Source organism: Microcaecilia unicolor, chromosome 9 (assembly GCF_901765095.1).
Source record: "Microcaecilia unicolor chromosome 9, aMicUni1.1, whole genome shotgun sequence".
In the NCBI taxonomy this organism is placed as follows: Eukaryota; Metazoa; Chordata; class Amphibia; order Gymnophiona; family Siphonopidae; genus Microcaecilia; species Microcaecilia unicolor.
Genome location: NC_044039.1, coordinates 14,326,690 through 14,346,868, shown reverse-complemented (window position 1 = coordinate 14,346,868; position 20,179 = coordinate 14,326,690). Strand labels below are relative to the sequence as shown.

At 46.2% G+C, this 20,179-nt stretch overlaps 1 protein-coding gene across 1 annotated transcript in view; it reads right to left on the bottom strand.

The window, feature by feature from the left end:
- OTOGL (otogelin like) overlaps nt 1–20,179 on the bottom strand; it is a 168,070-nt gene that overhangs the window by 112,545 nt on the left and 35,346 nt on the right. The window contains exons 14-21 of the mRNA XM_030214750.1: nt 19,078–19,124; nt 14,878–15,023; nt 11,472–11,595; nt 9,122–9,299; nt 8,276–8,400; nt 5,638–5,847; nt 3,957–4,122; nt 1,556–1,630 (exon numbers count right to left, since the gene is read on the bottom strand). Coding sequence (XP_030070610.1) covers nt 1,556–1,630; nt 3,957–4,122; nt 5,638–5,847; nt 8,276–8,400; nt 9,122–9,299; nt 11,472–11,595; nt 14,878–15,023; nt 19,078–19,124 — 1,071 coding nt within the window. The remainder of the gene's footprint in view (nt 1–1,555; nt 1,631–3,956; nt 4,123–5,637; nt 5,848–8,275; nt 8,401–9,121; nt 9,300–11,471; nt 11,596–14,877; nt 15,024–19,077; nt 19,125–20,179) is intronic.

Sequence of the window (20,179 nt, the reverse complement as noted above, 5' to 3'; positions counted from 1 at the left end):
TGTCTGAATATTTGCATTAGTTACAACAGTAATCTAAAATATATATAGTTTGTATATGTATATTTAGGTAAGTCGTGCCATTCGCGTTTTAGATATCCTTAAACCTGCACTTAGATGTCTATCATGCATAGACGTCTAAGTTCCAATTTTACAAAGCCAGGATTTCACAAGGGAAATAAACGTCTATGTCCAAAAAGATGAACGTTGGGAGCTAGACCTGCTACCTGAGATATGGAGCAGCATTCCACTAGAAGGATCAGAGGAGGGGAGGTCACCTCCTTCATCCCCCAGTGGTTGGTGTCCCTCCCCCCCCCCCCCCGAAAGCAAAACTAGCAAGGGATAGTGGTCTCTTCGGGAGTAATAGACCTCTGTGTTTCTAAAACGTCTGATACTATTTCATAACACAGACACATGCTGCCACGGAGATATTTATGTTCTTGTGTCTGCGCCCCCTCCCCCATTGATATTTTAGACATCTATTTTCCTAAAATGGATGCTCCTGCTGCACATCACCAGACCCTGTTCTGAGATACTAGCAGAACTTCAGGCGTCCTGACTTGCACGTCTAAATTCTAATTTGAACATTCTTTCCATAATGACTCTCCATACCAATTTAACGAGCCTTCACCTATAAATTGACATTCATACAATTGGTATGAAAATAAATTATTAAAACATATGTGTGAAGCGAACAGAAAACTGAAATCTTTTCACATGACTGACACCACCACCCCAAACCTATGTAAAACAAGGTCTCTCTACAGCTGATGACCTAACGTAGATTATAATTCAATTTATCACTCAGAAACCTTCGTGCAATACCATAATTATTCTTCTCTACCATGTATGTAAGCACATGATATATATATATATATACCATGTTATGTTCCATGTATGTTATCATGTATGTATGCACTGTAACGCAAGTACATTTGCGATTCTGTTACCCGGAAATGGCAACCGCCATTACGGCAAATGTAAGCCACATTGAGCCTGCAAATTGGTGGGAAAATATGGGATACAAATGCTACAAATAAATAAATACACCTGAAAATCTGGGGAGAAAAAAGCCAAATAAACTGAAAACAAACCAAAAACCTTTGACCTCTGCACATCCCTAATACACGCTTGTTACTCCATTCCAGCAGTACTTAGACACAGCGGGGATAATTCTGTAAAGAAGACGCTAACAGTTATGCAACAAATACATGCATAGGTGACCAGAAAATCAACATGTATGTGCATGTAATTGTCTGTCTGTCTTCACTTGCAAGTAGTTTGCAGTTGGTTGTTCATATCTGTGTGGGTGGGATACAAACTTCCATGCGTAACTTATAGAAAATCAAGTGCGAACATACCCAGTTGCACTGCAGTGCTATGAAGGAAATTAGACGCCTACCTTCCTTTACAAAATAGAGTCCACAAGGGTGTCCGCTGGGTGTCTAACTGTAGGCACCCTTTCTGGAATTGCCCTCAACGTTCTTACTGTATCAAACTACTTTCCCCATAACAATGGCGTGTGCCCTGTTTTTGCATGCATGGTACTGAACCTTACCAGGAACCTAACGGGGTAGGCAGGACTTCTCCCGATTGGTAGATTCTGCCCTTGTAATGACAACGACAACTGGATCTGTTTTAAAACAAAAATGTATCGCTTAGAAGTTCATAAAAAGCCATGCCATTTAATTGAATTAAAGTTCAAAATCCATGAGAAAACGAATGGGTGGGTCAATATTTAAACTCTGTGGTCCGCTTTTTTTTTTTACATGTGAATAACCAGGTATGCCACTGACTGTCGGAGTTATCTGGTGCAGATATACAGTTAACTATCCAGACAGCTTAGGGGACAACAATACAGTAATACCTCGGTTTTCATTGACTTCGGTTTTCGTCGATTTTTTCCGTGAAAATTTTCTCGGATTTCGTTGGCGAGCCCATGTGACCTCGCTGCTAATTTTGCGAAAACAAAAGGCGACCCACGCGTTCTCCTGCTCAGTGTGGCGTTGTTTCTCGTTGTGTGAGCATCACCCCGCGCGTCTAGCCAAACAATTCCATTGCTTTCCAGTGTTGATTCATATGGAAATAATTGCCTCAGTTTTCGCCGATTGTTTTCGGGCAGATTATCGACGAAAACCGAGGTATCGCTGTATTTCTGTCCAGATAACACCGCTGAAAATCGCTGATTGGCCCCAGTCGGCAGCACTTATCCAGGTATCAGGTACTGCGTTTCAAGAGGGCCAAACAAATACATAAGTATTTCTGATTTCACAACAGTAAGGTACTAATAGTTCAGACAATCCGGATTTCGGCATTTACACCGGCTCCAAGGAAGGTGTGTCAGCTAGTTGTTCACTTGGACTCATGCTTTGCACCATTGATTAAAGGTGCAATTGTGCTTACCATCATCTGAAAACGTTTCGTTTCCTGGACCCCAGTTTTGTGAAATCTGGCACTTTAAACCCAGAAGGTGTAAAAATCGGCATCTACACATTTAAATGCTGAACCTATATGTTGAAAACCTTGAGTGGTGCAACACTTTTTTTTGATGTGTTGCTTACAAAAATGGTTGTTTGTCCCTGCTGGAATTTTTAGCACCTACATGTGTATTCCTGTCACCGGGGGCGTAGCTAGGTGGGGCCACGGGGGCATGGGCCCCCACAGATTAAGCCCTGGCCTCCTCTACTCTGGAACCCTATCCCGCCGCCGACCCTCCCCTGTCGCCGCCACCGCCAGGTACCTTTGCTGGCGGGGGTCCCCAACGCCAGCAAGTCTTCTTCAGTGCCAGTCGACTCCGGCGCCTTCGCTGATGATCCGTTTCTGACTCCTGCGTGCACGTCCTGTATGTAGCCCCGTGCAGGAGTTAGGAGTCAGAAACAGATCATCAGTGAAGGTGCCGGAGTTGACCGGCGCTGAAGATGACTTTGGCTGGCGAGGGTTGGGGGTCCAAAGTGGCGGGCAGGCGGGGGGGGTCAGCGGGCTAAACTGTGCCCCCCTTCCTGCCGAGGTCTGGCTACGCCCCTGCCTGTCACCCTTATACATATTCTACAAAAGGTTCTACATTCCTTGAGCTTTCTATAAAACACCTGGACATCCCAAATCCTGCCTAAAAGCCTTATGCAAAATCAGTCTTCAAGTGTGCAGAGCAAAAACCATGGCGGCTCCACCAGTTGGAAAACGTTCTATAACTAACTAAATTTACAGCAGAAATTCATTACTACCATGTGGGAATTCTTAAGTCTCTCTTCTACTAGCCATTTATTTAGGAAGTTTCTGAAGTCACTATTTATGTGTTATTATATAACCTTTACAGAGGCGTAGGAAGGTGGGGCGGGAGGGGCGGTCAGCCCCAGGTGCACGCCGCTGAGGAGTGTCGGCTCCGCTGGTTCCCTGCTCCCTCTGCCCCGGAACAGGTTACTGCCTCCCTCAGTCCAGAAATGCATCCAGTGGCAGCCCAAGGTATTTGACACTCTAGGCTCTTGGTCTTCGTTCTCAATCCCTAATGAATATGCATAAGAGAAATGTGCATGCCTACTACATTCATTGTATGCAAATCTCTCTCGTGCATATTCATGAGGGATATCCTGAAAGCCTGACCTGTTGGTGGGCCTCAAGAACTGGGCATGAAGACCAGAGCCTTAGGTGAACCTTCGGCTATGCACAAACCCAGAGGGTGGCTCAAGGCCCCAGGACCACGCCAAGCCAGAACTGAACCCTGTGCGACGTACCCCTGACGTCCATCGTCACTGCTGAGAAAATTACAGCTATCTGAGGCGTAGTGCACAAGACTCCATGTGTTATCTTTGTCTACTCACAAAATGTCGGGATGCAACCAACTTGAACTGTATTTTGTAGATATTAGCGCATCACTGTTGTTGAGTCCTACGTTTAGGTGCAATGGAAAGGTTCAGACAAAGCAAAGAAAATCAGTTTATTTTCTGCAAAAGGACAAAACTTACATTGGCACACAGAAGTTGATTGACTCTTCAAAGTACTTCCCTTCTGGACAGTTACAGCCTTCAACGCAGTCATCGCTGCACAGTTCTCCAGACGAGATGACAGAGCAGGAGCGCTCACAGTAGGAGGTGCACTGGTCATACAGCATGCCGTGCTGACATGCTACAGCTAACGCACACACGTCATGGGAACAAAACAGATAAACTTCTGTTTAGAAGGTATTAGAACCTGTTTCAAAAACTTCTCATACTTGGGAAGATTTGAGGTATTGAGGGATGAAAATCTCTAAGGATCCTTGATAAGGCAATATTTTATTACTGCTTTCCATGGAGAACAATATATATTTTTTTATTGGCAAGTATTTTTGTAACGAATTAGCCTTTACCAAATAATTCTCTAGCTAACTGAGCAGTGACCTGATGCGAAGCTTTTGTCCAATCAGCTGGGGATTGAAACTCATTCAGGTCAATTTTCTATAAAACATCTTGGGTCTACTGGGGTAAATATTCAGTGGGATTTAACCGGGCCGAGTGGCTCCTGCTCGGTTAAACCCCGCTGAGCTGGCCATCCGCCAATATTCAGCGGCAACTAACCGTATCAAGCCACTGAATAAGGCCAGTGCACTATTTGGTTAGTACCAGGGCAGTCTAGGGGTGGAGTCAGGGTGGAGCTGGTAGTTCACCAGGCAGCAGTGATATTGAGCCCACTATAAGCACACACACCCACCGCAACCCACATACATACAAGTTACCACCTTCCCAATCCCCCTATAGCAGCAACCCCCCTCCTGAAGACCCCCACCCCCTTATAGGCTCCCTGTGCCTACCCTAAGGGGCCCTATCTAGTGTAGGGCAGGCAGGAGTGATCCCCAGTCGTTCCTGCCCATACCAGCTCTGGGTCCAAAAGGACAGCTGCTCCGCAGTGGCTCTAATCACTACGCTGCTCTGCTCCAGGTCCCTACTGTGCGGTGACTCTGCTTCTACAGCACCCACTGCTCCAGCCGGCACAACTAATAGAACCAGTGCACTTTTTCTAGTGAAAAAGGTGCCGGTACTCAAATGCTAGGCCACCCTTCAGGGGTGGGGGTAATCACTGAGGGACCCTCCCCGCAATATCCAGGCCCCCTGCAACCAGTCACAGAACCTACGACAAGGCAGAATTGGTGTGTAGAGCCTGAGCTGTTTCATTAAAATTGGGGGACCATGGGTCAATTTTAGCAGACAATGGAAAAGGTGCCGGTACTCAGTACCCCCAAGTACCCCCTCAAAAAAAAAAGCCCTGAATAGAACTGAGCTGTGAATCGAAGCTGGCTCCTTCTACCAGGCAGCGTGCAGCACTTGCACAGTTCTGAAATATGTATTTGGACTCTGCTCGTGCTTTCTCAGTAATAGTTCAAGGCGAATTCTATTCAGATACAGTAGGAATTTGTCCTTTTTGTCCTAAAGCTTTCATTTCCTGCAGTTTTGAGAAGGGATTCAAGATAGCTGAGATAGGCCATTTTGGCACTGCTGGGCTACACCAAGCTACTATGGGAAAGACAGTGTTAGAGCAGGACTAAAGGGCCCCCCCTAATGGTGGTAACTTGTATTGCAGAAAACATGGCACCTCCTATTATCCTTTTGGAAGAAGAAATGGGAAGAAATGACATGTCGGCTTTTGTCTCGCAGCCATTGCGTTACTCACCACAGAGCGAAACTTGAGACCTGAAGTCAATAGCGATGCCGTGCTTGCCACAAATGTAGGCATAATGGGCAAACGCATTACACAAGCAGCCGCTCCCACATTTGCAGGCGTCAAAACGGCAGAGCTGGTAGTACAGGGCTGGACTGATGTAGTTGTGACAGGGAGCAAACAGTTCCTGATTGATGACATCACAATGGGATGCGTATCCAACTGAACAGAGAAAAGGTGAAAGTGTTTCAGCAGAACCCATTCACTGTTTATTATCTCTTTATATTCCACCTTTAAATCAAGATATATTATACATTCATAATACCATGTCAAATAAAACAGTATAAAAGACAGTCCAGCTTATTTTCGAAGGAGATCGCCGGCCATCTTCCGACACAAATCGGGAGAAGGCCGGCCATCTCCTGAACCCGGCCAAATCAGTAAAATCGAAAGCCGATTTTGGTCAGCTTCAACTGCGTTCCATCGCGGGGCTGGCGAAAATTCAAGGGGGCGTGCTGGCATGGTAGCAAAGGCAGGATGGGGGCAGGATGGGAGTGGGACTGGGGCATGGTTTGAGATGGCCAGCTTTGCCTGATAATGGAAAAAATAAAGCCAGCCATGGCGAGTATTTGGACGACTTTACTTGGTCCCTTTTTATTCACGACCAAGCCTCAAAAAGGTGCCCCAACTGACCAGATGACCACCAGAGGGAATCGGGGATCACCTTCCCTTACTCCCCCAGTGGTCATCAACCCCCCTCCCACCCAAAAAAAAAAAACTTTTTTGCCAGCCTCTATGCTAGCCTCAAATGCCATACCCAGCTCCCTGACAGCAGTATGCAAGTCCCTGGAGCAGTTTTTAGTGGGTGCAGTGCACTTCAGGAGGTGGACCCAGGCCCATCCCCCCCTACCCTACTTGTGGTGGTAAATTTTAAGCCCTCCAAACCCCCCCAAATCCCACTGTACCCACATGTAGGTGCCCCCCCTTCACCCCTAAGGGCTATGGTAATGGTGTACAATTGTGGGGAGTGGGTTTTGGGGGGGATTTGGGGGGGCTCAGCACCCAAGATAAGGGAGGTATGCATGTGGGAGCAATTTTTGAAGTCCAATGCAGTGGCCCCTTGGGTGCCCGGTTGGTGTCCTGGCATGTGAGGGGGGCCAGTGCACTACAAATGCTGGCTCCTCCCATGACCAAATGCCTTGGATTTGGCCGGGTTTGAAATGGCCGGCTTCGGTTTCCATTATGGGCAAAAACCGAGGCCGGCCATCTCTGACATTTGGGCGGCCCCAACTGTATTATCGAAAAAAAAGATGGCCGGCCATCTTTTTCGAAAATACGGTTGGTTCCGCCCACTTACGAAGCCGGCCATGAAGATGGCTGGCGCTGTTTGATTATGCCCCTCAGTATGTCAAAAATAAAATAAGTGGAAGGCATGCAGGAGTTAAATTAATAAGATACACAACCAGCCCATGAGATTTATGTACACCAAGTTACCAGATCTGAAACCCTGTGCAGTACGACCCCAAATGTTTCCTGGTATTCCAAGGCCTGCTCACTCGTGTTGCACTGGAAAGGGAAGCCACTGGATGGGGCAAAATTTTGGTTCTACACTAGACCATTATGGACAGTAAAAAGGCTGTCCTAACTTTATAGACTGAGTTACCTGGGCACCAGTCTAAATATCAGCCGGTGCCCAGGTCAGCACACATATCTGATTATTCACTTCCAGGTCAGCAAACATTCCCAGTTATTCAACTTCCAGGTCAGCAAATATACCCGGTTATTCAACTTCCAGTTCAGCACATATATCCAGTTATTCAACTTCCAGGACAGCACATACTCGGTTAATCACTTCCAGGTCAACACATATTCCCGGTTATTCAACTTCCAGTTCAGCACATATACCCAGTTATTCAACTTCCAGGACAGCACATACTCAGTTATTCACTTCCAGGTCAGCAAATATACCCGGTTATTCAACTTCCAGTTCAGCCCATATACCCAGTTATTCAACTTCCAGGACAGCACATACTCGGTTAATCACTTCCAGGTCAGCACATATTCCCGGTTATTCAACTTCCAGTTCAGCACATATACCCAGTTATTCAACTTCCAGGACAGCACATACTCAGTTATTCACTTCCAGGTCAGCACATATTCCCGGTTATTCAACTTCCATGACCGTACACATATCCGGTTATTCAATGCCAGGAGCCGCACATGTCCTGGCAATGAATATCCAGGGTTAGTTCAGGCCTTCACCGTGAACAGCTTACAAGCTACTTATCACCACGGACTGAATTTTACCCCCTATCATTGTAAGAACATCAACCTTAGCAGCAATCAGCCACTACAACGGAATTAAATCCACATATTTTGGTGCCAGAAAGCCTAGATCCATCCCTGGAAGAGTTTGACGCTACCTGCTTGCAGAGTGAAAAAAAACAATTTAGCATGTGTATTTATTTTTTTGAAGGAAAGATCAACCCCCCCCCCCCCCCCCCCCAAAAAAAAAAAAAATTGTGTAGTTCACCTGTGGGCAAAAAGGGATGGGAAGGTTCCCAACAGCTGTTCTGCATGACATCAACAGTACAAACAGCACAGACACTACAAAGCTGTATTCCTAACACCATGGTTAGAAAGAGCGTACCATTTTGTTGATTGCTATCACAAGGGTCCACCACAGGGATGTTGACAGGAGTCACACAAGCTGAGGAAACTTTCCACGCGTTGGCATGAAGTTGTGGGGTTCCTTCAATCATCCCTGCTGGAGAACTAGACAAGAAAGCAAAAGCAGGTAAATTTGTGCTCTGTTTGTTGCCTTTCAGCTCTCTATCTACTACCTGGTGAAAAGTTGCTCATAGCATGTCTATTGCTGGATATCAACCACTTCTGTCTATTTGAATGTTACAGTGGTGGCAGCAGGTTCTGGAATACAAGGTATCGTCTTAATCCATAACCCCTGCTGAATCCTGCTGATACCAGTACATATCTGGATACACTGAAGGCAAAGGACCCAGGAATGGGGGGTGGGGTCTCAATGGCCCTCAAGATCCCCTTGTTCAATTATCTTATGAAAACAAAGAGTGGAGCAGAACTGGTTGCAAAGCATCATGAGGGTAATTATATAACTGGGAGGGGGGCCAACATTCAGACATCATTACAGAATAACGGTGCTCCGGAGTTAAATTTAGGTGCGAGCATTTACACCCCACGTTTTCAATGGTGCAAATGGCTGCGCCTAAATTTACGCATGACTCTCCGCTTAAGAATAAACCATGCTGAACTCTAGGCGCAGCTTATAGAATATCGTTTACATGGGTATTTTTCGGCTCCATATATAGAACGTAGCCCTCTACGTGGTATAAATATTAAGAAGGTTTATGAACAAAAAGCAGCCAAGCAGTTTCAGTATGAAAATTCGCCTAAAGTTTCAAGAGTATGAAGTATCCACATGTGTTGTTCTAACTCTAAATAAAGCCCACGGAACACTTACAGAAAATCGTCTCTTAAGTTTCCATTAAAGGTTCCACAGAGTCCAAGAGTTCTCCTCTTCCATGTGCTGTTGACTTGAATGTAAAGTCGTTGCCCATCTTTAGCAAATTGTATTCGTAAACCAGATTTGGTTTTCAGCTGCACAAACATGGAGGACAGATTTCGAATCTCAACATCCCCTGCCCATGACATAAGGAAAACAGTCAGTGTGTTATTCTTGGTATCGGGCCTTGACATGATTCCTTTGGTTTGAAGAACCAGACTGCAGTTAGAAGCCAGTGAATGGGGACAAAGGAGAGAACACTGGGTTCCCTCCAGTGGCGTAGCCTCAGATGGGCCTGGGTGGGCCGGGGTTGGGGCCCACCCAAAATTGTGACACTCTTACTGTGGCTGGTGGGGATCCCCAAACCTTGCCAGCTGAAGATTTTCTCCCCTTGGGCAGCCAGCACTCGTCCAAATGTCAGCCAGCAGCACTTGCCTTAAGCTGAAGCTGAGACCGGCCCTTCTGCACATGCTCAGTTTTCGCACATGCAAAAGCACTGAGCATGCATGGCCCGCCTGCAACAGCATTAGTTTCAGGCAAGTGCTGCCGGCTACCGTTTGGAAGAGTGCTGGCTGCTCGAGGAGGAGGAGGAAGAAATCTTCAGTTGGCAGGGTTTGGGGATCCCCGCCAGCTCAAGTATTTAATATTTGGGGTTTGTGGGCAGGGAGGGGTGGAGTGAGGAGCAAACCGGAGGAGGACCAGGGTGGGGTGGGGGGGGAATTCCATGCCCACCCACCTTGGGCTCAGGCCCATCCAAAATTGGCCATCTGGCTACGCCCCTGGCTCCCTCTCCAAATTCTGCTCTAGCTTCTATAGTTGAGTTTAGTGTATTTTTATACTTGGTACAGCGCCCTTATCCCTGAGGCTTCAGAGTTGTCACAGATAATTTCTTACTCTGTTTACAAGAAGGAAAAAAAAGCTTAGTAATCCAGGTACTTAATTTCAGTTTGATGCAGGTCTCCATCAGTCTCCTCACCCACTTCTCTCAAACCACCTCCATCAGTGTCTCTCCCAAACGTTCCTCATCCTCGCCAGTCACTTTTCATTGCTATCTCACTCCCTTGTGTCCACTAGTCTTCCTCTCTCCCTCTCACCCTACTCTACTTCCTTGTCATCCGATGAATACTCTCTCTCCCTCTAATGCTATTTCCTTTAAGCTGAGCGGGAGTTCCTCTAACTATTTTGCTGCCAATGAGGGATGGTGCTTCGATATTGTGTTTTCAGTCGCTAGAGGCAGGCAGGTTCCTTGGAGTCCTGCAGAGCTTGCCTGTCCCTCAGAATAATAACAATCTGTCCAAAGTTCTGCGGCACGACTTGTTTTCCGCCAGAATCGTTATACCCACACTAGCCCGCTCCCCAAGTCACTTCACTGGCTCCTTGTCCGCTTCCGCATTCAGTTTAAACTTCTCTTACTGACCTTTAAATGCATCCACTCTGCAGCCACCCATTACCTCTCCGCTCTCATCTCTCCCTACATTCCTCCCCGTGAACTCCGCTCACTGGACAAGTCTCTCTTGTCGTCCTCCTTCTCCTCCACTGCTAACTCCAGGCTTCGCTCCTTTTCTCTTGCGGCACCTTATGCCTGGAATAACTTCCTGGACCTATACGTCTAGCTCCATCTCTACCTGCTTTCAAATCTATGCTGAAAACCCACCTTTTCACTGCTGCTTTTAGCTCCTAGCCACAATTGCCCTCCCTCCCTTCTCACCCATTACTTCCCTCGCCCGTAACTATCTTGTCTGATTGTAAGCTCTTTTGAGCAGGGACTGTCTCATTGTATCAGGTGTTCAGCACTGCCTGCGTCTGGTAGCGCTATACAAATGCTAATAATAATACATTAAAACTTATAAGGATGATATCAAAATTATCAAAAAGAAACTCTTAAAACGTATCGAATAAAAAAAGTTTTCCATTTCCTTCGAAACTGAAGATAATTCAGCTCATTTCTAATCCACTGGGGCAGGTCATTCCAAGCAACAATGGCATGGTAAGAAAATATTTAATCTAGATGATGTTTATAACACAATCTTTTAACAGTAGGAGATCTTAATACAAATGTATTAAATACCTGAGATGAAGGAAAAAAGGGAATGAGACAAAAGTTGAATTAATCGGTCTGGTGAAACAACGCCAGCAGTTCTAAAAGTAATTCGAGCTTTTCAAGGGAGCCAGTGAAGATATCCAGAAACGCTTTCATATCTCTTAATCTGAAAGATTAGTCGAGCCGCTGTTTTCAGCTAAGCTCTACCAAGTGGGTCTTACCATAGTGTATGTGCCACATGTACCATAATATATATGGGTTTCTTACCATTAGGATAAAACCCTTGGTAAGGACCAATCTGGACTTTTCCTCCCCTCGTTAGAGTCACTTGCTTGTTCATATCATCTTCAAGTACTAGAGTTATGGATTGGATGCAGGCATGGTCAAGGTTCTGAGGAGAAAAGTCATCATTAGTTTTGCTTGCTAGGGCAAAATTGGGTGGCGGAGCAGGTGGGGGAAGAGAGGTTGGTGGTTGGGAGGCAGGAAATACTGCTGGGCAGACTTGTACGGTCTGTGCCCTGAAAAAGGCAGGTACAAATCAAGGTAAGGTATACACATATGAGTTTATCTTGTTGGGCAGACTGGATGGACCATGCAGGTCTTTTTCTGCCGTCATCTACTATGTTACTATGTTATATCGTAGTAGGAGACAAAATGAAAATCTCACCAACACACAGTGACAAAATTGATAGAGGTAGGTGGCACATTACAGACTATTTAATAATAAAAACATAAGCTTTGCCATACTGGGGAAGAGAAAAGGTCCATCAAGCCCAGTATCCTGTTTCGAACAGTGGCCAATCCAGGTCACAAGTACCTGAAAATATACCAAAAGAGTAAAACAGATTTTATGCTGCTTATCCTGGAGATAAGCAGTGAATTTTCCCACCTTAATAATGGCTAATGATAATTTCTTTTAGGAAATTATCCAAACCTTTTTTAAACCTTGATAAGCTGACTGCTTTTACCACATTCTCTGGCAACGAATTCCAGAGTTTAATTACACGTTGAGTGAAGAAATATTTTTTCTGATTTGTTCTCAATTTACTACTTAGTAGCTTCATTGCATAACCCCTTTGTCCTTGTATTTTTGGAAAGAGTAAGCGTGCAGTTCATGTCTACCATTTCCATTCCAGTATTTTATGGATGTCTATCATATCTCCCCTCAGTTGTCTCTTCTCCAAGATGAAGAGCCCCTCTTCATCCTTTACTCTTTAGCCTTTACTCATAGGGAAGTCGTACCATACCTTTTATCATTTTTGTCACCCTTTTCTGCACCCTTTCTTAGCTGTCACTGCACACTGAACATCAATGATGACACCTAGATCCTTTTCCTGGGTGGTGACTCCTAAGGTTGTACCTTACATCACGTAGCTATAGTTTGGTTCCTCTTTCCTACATACATCACTTTGCTCTTGCTCACATTAAACGTCATCTGCCATAATAATCACACCGGGGAACTCAGACAATCCTTAAAACTTCTTTTTGACAATATATTGAAAAATAAGAACAGCCAATCCAGGTCACAAGTACCTGACCGAATCCCAAATAGTAACAAGATTCATGCTACTGATCCCAAGACAAGCAGTGGCTTTCCCCCAGTGGCGTAGGAAGAGGGGCGGTGGGGCGGTCCGCCCCGTGTGTGAGCCGCCCTTGCTGGGTGCAGGTTACTTCCTGTTCCGGGGCAAAAAGAGCAGGGAACCAGCAGAGCCGACGCAGGTCCCAGCAACGTGCACTCGGGGCGGAGCGGCCCTCCCGCCCACCCTCTTTGGTAAGAATGCGCTCCGGGGGGGGGTATGCTCGCACGCCGAGAGGGGGTGCGTGCGTGTGCCGAGGGGGGATGCGCCATGCTGCACCCGGGAGGGGTGCGCAGCGGCGAACCGCCCCGGGTGTCAGCAGCCCTCGCTACGGCACTGCTTTCCCCATGACTATTCCAAATCTTATCCAAACATTTTTTGAAACCAAGACACACAATCCATTGATACCACATCCTCTGGCAATGAGTTCCAGAGCTTAACTATTCATTGAGTGAAAAAAAAAATTTTTCTTCCTGTTCATTTTAAAAGTAGTACCATGTAACATCCTTGAGCATAGACCTCTATCCTATCCCTCCTCACCCAACTCTTTTCGAAGCTGAAGGGTCCTAACCTCTTAAGCCTTTCCTCATGAGAGAGGAGTCCCGTTCCCTTAATCATTTTGGTCATCCTTCTCTGAACCTTTTCGAATTCTGCTATATCTTTCTTAAGATAAGGCGACCAGAATTCCACACAAGACTCAAGATGTGGTCACACCACGGAGCAATACAGAGGCATTATAATATTCTTTGTCTTATTTTCTATGCCTTTCCTAACAGTTCCTAGCATTCCGTTTGCTTTTTTGGCAGCCGCCACATCCTGGACAGAAGATTTCAGCATTTTGTCCATGATGATACCCAGATACCCCCGGATTCTATGTAGCATGCCTAGAGTTACACACTGTTCCTTGCATAAATCTAGGCATACTCTATAACTACATGCGTAGATTAATTGTTTTAACAAGCTGTTAAGCGTTAACAGTTCTTAACAAGCAATAATGAGCACTAATTGGCAAAAATTAGAATTTACGTGTGTACATTGCTAATAGCCTTATTTTCGAAAGAGAAGGGCGCTCATCTTTCGACACAAATCAGGAGATGGGCGTCCTTCTCGCCCAAAGTTCCCGGAGGCATGTCAGAAGGCATAGCGAAGGCGGGATTGGGGCGTGCCTAACAGAGGGGCGTCCTCGAGCAATAATGGAAAAAAGAAGGGCGGCCCTGACAAGCACTTGGCCAACTTTACTTGGTCCATTTTTTGTTACGACCAAGCCTCAAAAAGGTGCCCGAACTGACCAGATGACCACCGGAGGGAATCGGGGATGACCTCCCCTGACTCCCCCAGTGGTCACTAACCCCCTCCCACCCTGAAAAAAACAACTTTAAAAACTTTTTTTGCCTGAAATGTCATACTCAGCTCCATTGCAGCAGTAGGCAGGTCCCTGGGGGGGGAGGTATGTGTGTGTCAGCGGAGGCATAGCGAAGACGTGGAAGTCTTTCTTTCAAACATTTTGGAGGTCCTGAACTGCCCACCCCTCCCCCCACAGGGACGGCCAAATTTCAAGGGAGTGGCAGAGTGGTTTAGTGGTTAGAGCACTGGTCTTACAATCCAGAGGTGGCCAGTTCAAATCCCACTGCTGCTACTTGTAATCCAAATTCCCTTTCGATTATGCCCCTCTAAGCATATTATGTAATGCACTGCGCCTAAATTCTAATGCGTGCAGGCAAAAGGGGGTGTGCCTAAGGGGTGTGGAAATGGGCATTTTGTGGGCATTCCAAAATCTACGCACATTGTTATAAAATATGGGCCAGCACGCATAAATCTACGCGCAGGGATTTACACCAGCTTTTCGTTGGTGTAAATGGACACATATAGATTTAGTCGCATGAACTACATCTAATACCGTGCATAGATTTACATGCAGTATTTAGAACACGCTTAGGTGTAATTGCCTAACGCGTGTTAATTTTAGACGCTATGTATAGAATCGGGCCCATAAGGCAGAAGCGTACCGTAAGAGCTGTATAAAACAAAGTTTGTCTGAATTCACGTAAGAGCTGAGCTGTCCCCGCTCCCAGGAGGAAAAAGGAAATTGTACTTACTCTGCCACAGGGGATCTTTTCCAAAGTGATGGTGAATTTCTCTCTCCCGGTGCCTTTTACCAGAATGTACTGGCACATGCCAAGAAAGGTGAAATAGCGGCCATCAAAAGTCGTGAAGTGAGAGTCACCTATAACTGAGCATTCGGCTTGAGAGAAAGAAGAAAACTCCAGTCAGCAGCCACGTAAATAGAAAAAGCGCTCTCATACAAAAGGTTCGGGCTTTTTGGAAAGCTGTTCAATACGGACTCCAGAGTTGGCTTTCTAAGCCTATAACGTGGTCCCCTGAATTTTTTCTTTTACCACAAAACCCACCTGGCCTAACTACATCGCAGTCCCTGTTGGTTCGGCTTGCAATGTCGGCCGCTAGGGTTACTCTGGCTGCTCGCTGGAAGTCTCCTCAAGTTCCTTCTTTGGTAAAATGGTTAAATAAACTGTGGTATATCTGTGAAATGGAGAGGCTTTGGGCTATTCGTCGCAAAACTTTGTCCAAATGGGAAGCTATTTGGGATCCCTTTGTGTCACACTGTTCGTGTTGAGTGCATATGGTTGGAGGGGGGAAGGGATAAGGTGGTGGTGGGAGGTGAGGGGGAGGTCGGGGTGTAGTGGGTTTTTTTTTCTCCCTTAGAAGGTGGGGGAAGGTGCGGGGGGGGGGGACACAAAAATCACTAATAAATTCCAGGAGTAGTCTGTAAGATAACTTTCCACTTTTGATAGAATATTATACTGTTTATCTGTTATTGGAGTTCGCTACATATTCTTTGGGGGGGGGGTTACATTCGCGTTGTATTTGCACTGTTGATGGCTGATATTCTTATGCCTTTGTACTGTTTCTCAAAACCTAATAAAGACTTCTATAAATTTTTTAAAAAAAATGACCAGTGGCCGCACTATTCCCGCACAGGCTTGGGAGGTGCTTCTGCAGAGATAGGGGTCCCTTTACTAAGGTGCGCCGAAAAATGGCCTGCGCTGTTGTAGACGCATGTATTTGGATGCATGCGGGTCCATTTTTCAGCACGCCTGCAAAAAAAGGACTTTTTTCGGCAGAAAACAGACGTGTGAAAAAAAAGAAAACTGGTGCGAATCCATTTTGGGCCTGAGACCTTACTGCCAGCCATTCACTTAGCAGTAAGGTCTCATGCGTTAACTGGGTGGTAATCGTCAGCGCATGTACAATGCCGATTACCGCCCGATTAGTATCGCATGCTGGAAAATAAAATATATTTTCCAGCTTGCATACTGGACGCATGTAAAAAAATGAAATTACTGCCCGGGCCACGCGGTACCTCCAAATCGGCATGTGTTGGGCACGCTGCATGCATAGAAGGGAGGGCCTCAGCGTGAGTCAAAAACACGCACTGCCCTCTTTTGCTGCAGCTTTGTAAAAAGGATCTCTTAATTAGGAAATAGCCAAAAATATTAGAGGTGGGCATTTCATTTCAGGGCAGTTTTGGTGGCTTTTCATTTCTTCACATTTTTGCCTTTTTCGATTGATTGTTTTTAATATTTTACATACATTATTTCCAAAAAAACGTATGCCTTTTGCAAATTGTGGGCTCCTTTCACAAAGCTATGCTACCAATTAGGGTGTGCTGAGGACCCCTTTTACCAAACAGTGGCAAAAAGGGGCCTGCGCTGTTTTTGGCGCATAAAAGGTAGGTCTTTTTTTTTCAGGAAATAGCCGGGCGGCATGTGAAGCCAGTGCCGCCAAGAGACTGGGCTGGGCCCAGGGCAAAGCCATCTCCGGGACCCCGCCCCTGCTGCCCTCACCGCTCCGCCCCCCCAAGGTCACCACCGCCACTCCCCCCCTCCACCCCCGAGCACCGAGGTCACAACCGCTCTCCTCCCAAGATCACCACAGCCACTGCTCCCCCCTCCACCCCCCCCCCCCCCCCGTGGTCACCGCCGCTCCCCCCTGCATTGAAATTGCAGTCTCACCTCTGTGAAAGCAGCGCTGCAGGCAGCAGAACGCCTCCCTTCGGCCCTTTTTCCCTCCTTGTGTCCCACCCTCGTGGAAGTTGGTGAGACTGCGATTTCAATGCAGGGGGCAGACGGTCGACGACGGAGGGCGGGTGGGACTGTGGCGCCGGGCCTCCCTTGGAGGCCTGGGGAATTTTGTCCTCCCTGCGCCCCCCTCTCGGCGGCTATGTGTGAAGCACTTGCAACGCAGCCGTTTCGGGGGAGCCCTTACAGCCACCCATTGAGGTGGTGGTAAGGGCTCTTGTGCTAACCTGGTGGTAACCGAATTACCACCAGGTACGCACCGGCGTAACAAAAGTAAAGATATTTTTGTAGCGCCAGATATGACGCGCACTGGGGGTGGGAACTACCGCCAGGCTGCTGTGCTATCCCAGCGGTATTTCCTTTTTAGCGATTGGTAAGCCCGCATTGGGCTTATCACTGCTTTGTAAAAGGGGCCTTGAATGCGATGAAGCCCATGGGATAGAAACAAAATAAGCTTTTCATTTAGAGGCCCTCTTACCAAGCTTCAGTAAGCACTAATGCGTGCTTATTGCAGCTTAAAATGGCGTGCTGCGGGGTGCACTGAGGTGTCCTGCGGTACTTTTGACATGAGTGCCCACTCCAGTACACTAAAAAATATAACACCTTTCTGCCACTGGGCATGTCTGGGAGAGAGAGTAGGTGTGTCTGCATAATGAGTGCAGCTACATCACCGTGTGATAATTAATTAGCACAGGATTAGCGGGTGAGCCCTTACTCCCTACAAAATATCTGGCAGTAAAGGCTCACTTGCTAATTTTGATTAATGTCCACGCGCTAATAGCATCATTAGCAATACGTTTCTTAAGTACTATGGGGTCCTTTTAGAAAGGTACACTAAAAAATGGCTTGCGGCAGTGTAGGCGAGGGTTTTGGACACGCGCTGATACGTTTTTTAGCTCGCCTGTAAAAAAAAGGCCTCTTTTTTTCTTTTTTTTTTTGCCAAAAACGGACTTGCAGCAAAATCAAAACTTGCCGTGCGTCCAGTTTGGGGTCTGAGACCTTACCGCCAGCCATTGACCTAGCAGTAAAGAATCTGAGTGGCAATGACCTATGCCTATCAAATGCCACATGGCGCGCATCCATTACACGCGCCAGAAAATTAAAAAAAATATTTTTCAGACGCGCATAGCGGACGCATGCCAAATTTGAAATTACTGCAAGGGCCACACATGGCGGTAACTCCAATTTGGCATGCGTTCGGTGCGCGTAGGTGCCTACGCGGCTTAGTAAAAGGACCCCTATGTTTCCTAAGCGACGCTATGGGCGCGTTAGCATTTTTAATGCGTGTAAATGGTGTATGCGTGTTTAACGCTAAGATGCCCATAGAAATATATAGGCACATTAGCATTTAACGCTCCTTAAATTTACAGGCGCGTTAAAAACACTAACGCACCTTAGTAAACATACCCCTAAATCAGAAAATGGAAAATTGGCCATGACAAAAAGTAACCTTAAGCATGTGGGAAAGACCTGTGGAAGGGGCACTGAGGCCACTTCTTCTGCAGCTTAGTAAAAGGACCCCCTTACTTTCTAAAGACTGCGCATCCCTGCTAAATATGCATCCTGCATGAAGGGGTAAATACATTTTACTGGAGAGAGACATTGGAGACCCAGGAGGTGAACTGTGAGAGCGATGTGGGAGTTGAGGAGTGGCCTAATGGTTAGAGCACCCACCGGTCTTGCAATCCAGAGGTGGCCGGTTCAAATCCCACTGCTGTTCCTTGTGATCTTGGGCAAGTCACTTAACCCTCCATTGCCTCAGGTACAAACTTAGATTGTGAGCCCTCCTGGGACAGAGAAATATCCAGTGTACCTGAATGTAACTCACCTTGAGCTACTACTGAAAAAGGTGTGAGGAAAATCTAAATAAATATATGGAATGTTGCTACTATTGAAGATTCTACATGGAATGTTGCCATGTTTTGAGATTCTGGAATGTTGCTACTATTTGAGATTCTAGATGGAATGTTGCTAGTGGAGGAGTGGCCTAGTGGTTAGAGCACCGGTCTTGCAATCCAGAGGTGGCCCGTTCAAATCCCACTGCTGCTCCTTGTGATCTTGGGCAAGTCACTTAACCCTCCATTGCCTCAGGTACAAACTTAGATTGTGAGCCCTCCTGGGACAGAGAAATGTCACCTTGAGCTACTACTGAAAAAGGTGTGAGCAAAATCTAAATAAATAAATACTAAAAATGTTTACCTGGGCAGTCGTGCTCAGTGCAGTTCCAGATGCCACCAGTACAAATACTAGACAACAAAATGCAGAGGAATCACGTGACACAAGTTTTCAAATATTATCTGACACAAGCATGCAGATTAAAGGAATGTGCTAATACAGGGCTTCCCAAACCTGTCCTCAGGAATTCCCCCAGCCACTTGGACTTTCAGGATATGCATAACATGCGTACAATATATTTGCTTACATTAGATTCTAACTGGTCAATATTCAGTCCACGGCACTCAGCATTCCTTTTTTTTAATGCTGGCTGATTGAGAACCAAATGTTCAGTGCTGGGCTACACCTTCAAACCGGCGCTGAACATCTGGTTCATCGGTAGCGGCCGGAATATTCAGCGCAGGTAACACAGCAGCATAGTAGATGACGGCCATCCAATCTGCCCGACTATCACATTAATTATCGATTCATGATTAAACAAACAATCCAATAGTATTACTAACAACATTTTACTCACTAAGGGGGCCCTTTTACTAAAAGGTTGGTGTGCAGAAGCCCAGCAGTAGTTCCCACCACCAGAGTGCGCCATTTCCAGTGCTACGGGAATTTTTTCGATTTTTGTAGCACCAGAACTTAACCAGTGGTAAGGGCTCCTCACCAAAATGGCCGTGCGGTAAGTGGTTCACGGCCAATTCTTTTCATCAAAAATGGACAGCCTTTTACCTGCTACAGTAAAAAGGGACCTCAACTAGCACAGGCCCCCTTTTACCGCAGCTTAGTAACAGGGCCCTTAAATTCAACTTTAAGATGTCCTTCCCCTCTCCCGTTGAGATTCGCAACATCTGCACTCATAGCATGCAATGTGAATGTGTAATAAAACACAGTAGAGTCTTGATTATCCGATGCAAATGGGATTGACAGATAATCGAAAGTCAGATAATACAGAAAAAGTTCATGGGGGATAAAAGACAGGCACACTGAATGTATGTTTCAAAAGCAGTAACAAGAGTTTACTAGATTAATGTGCCCAAGAATCTTATCTACTACTGCTGCCTTTTAACTAAACACGATGCCAAGAAAGAGAAAGAATCCCACACACATTTCATTAACGATGCTATGATGTCAT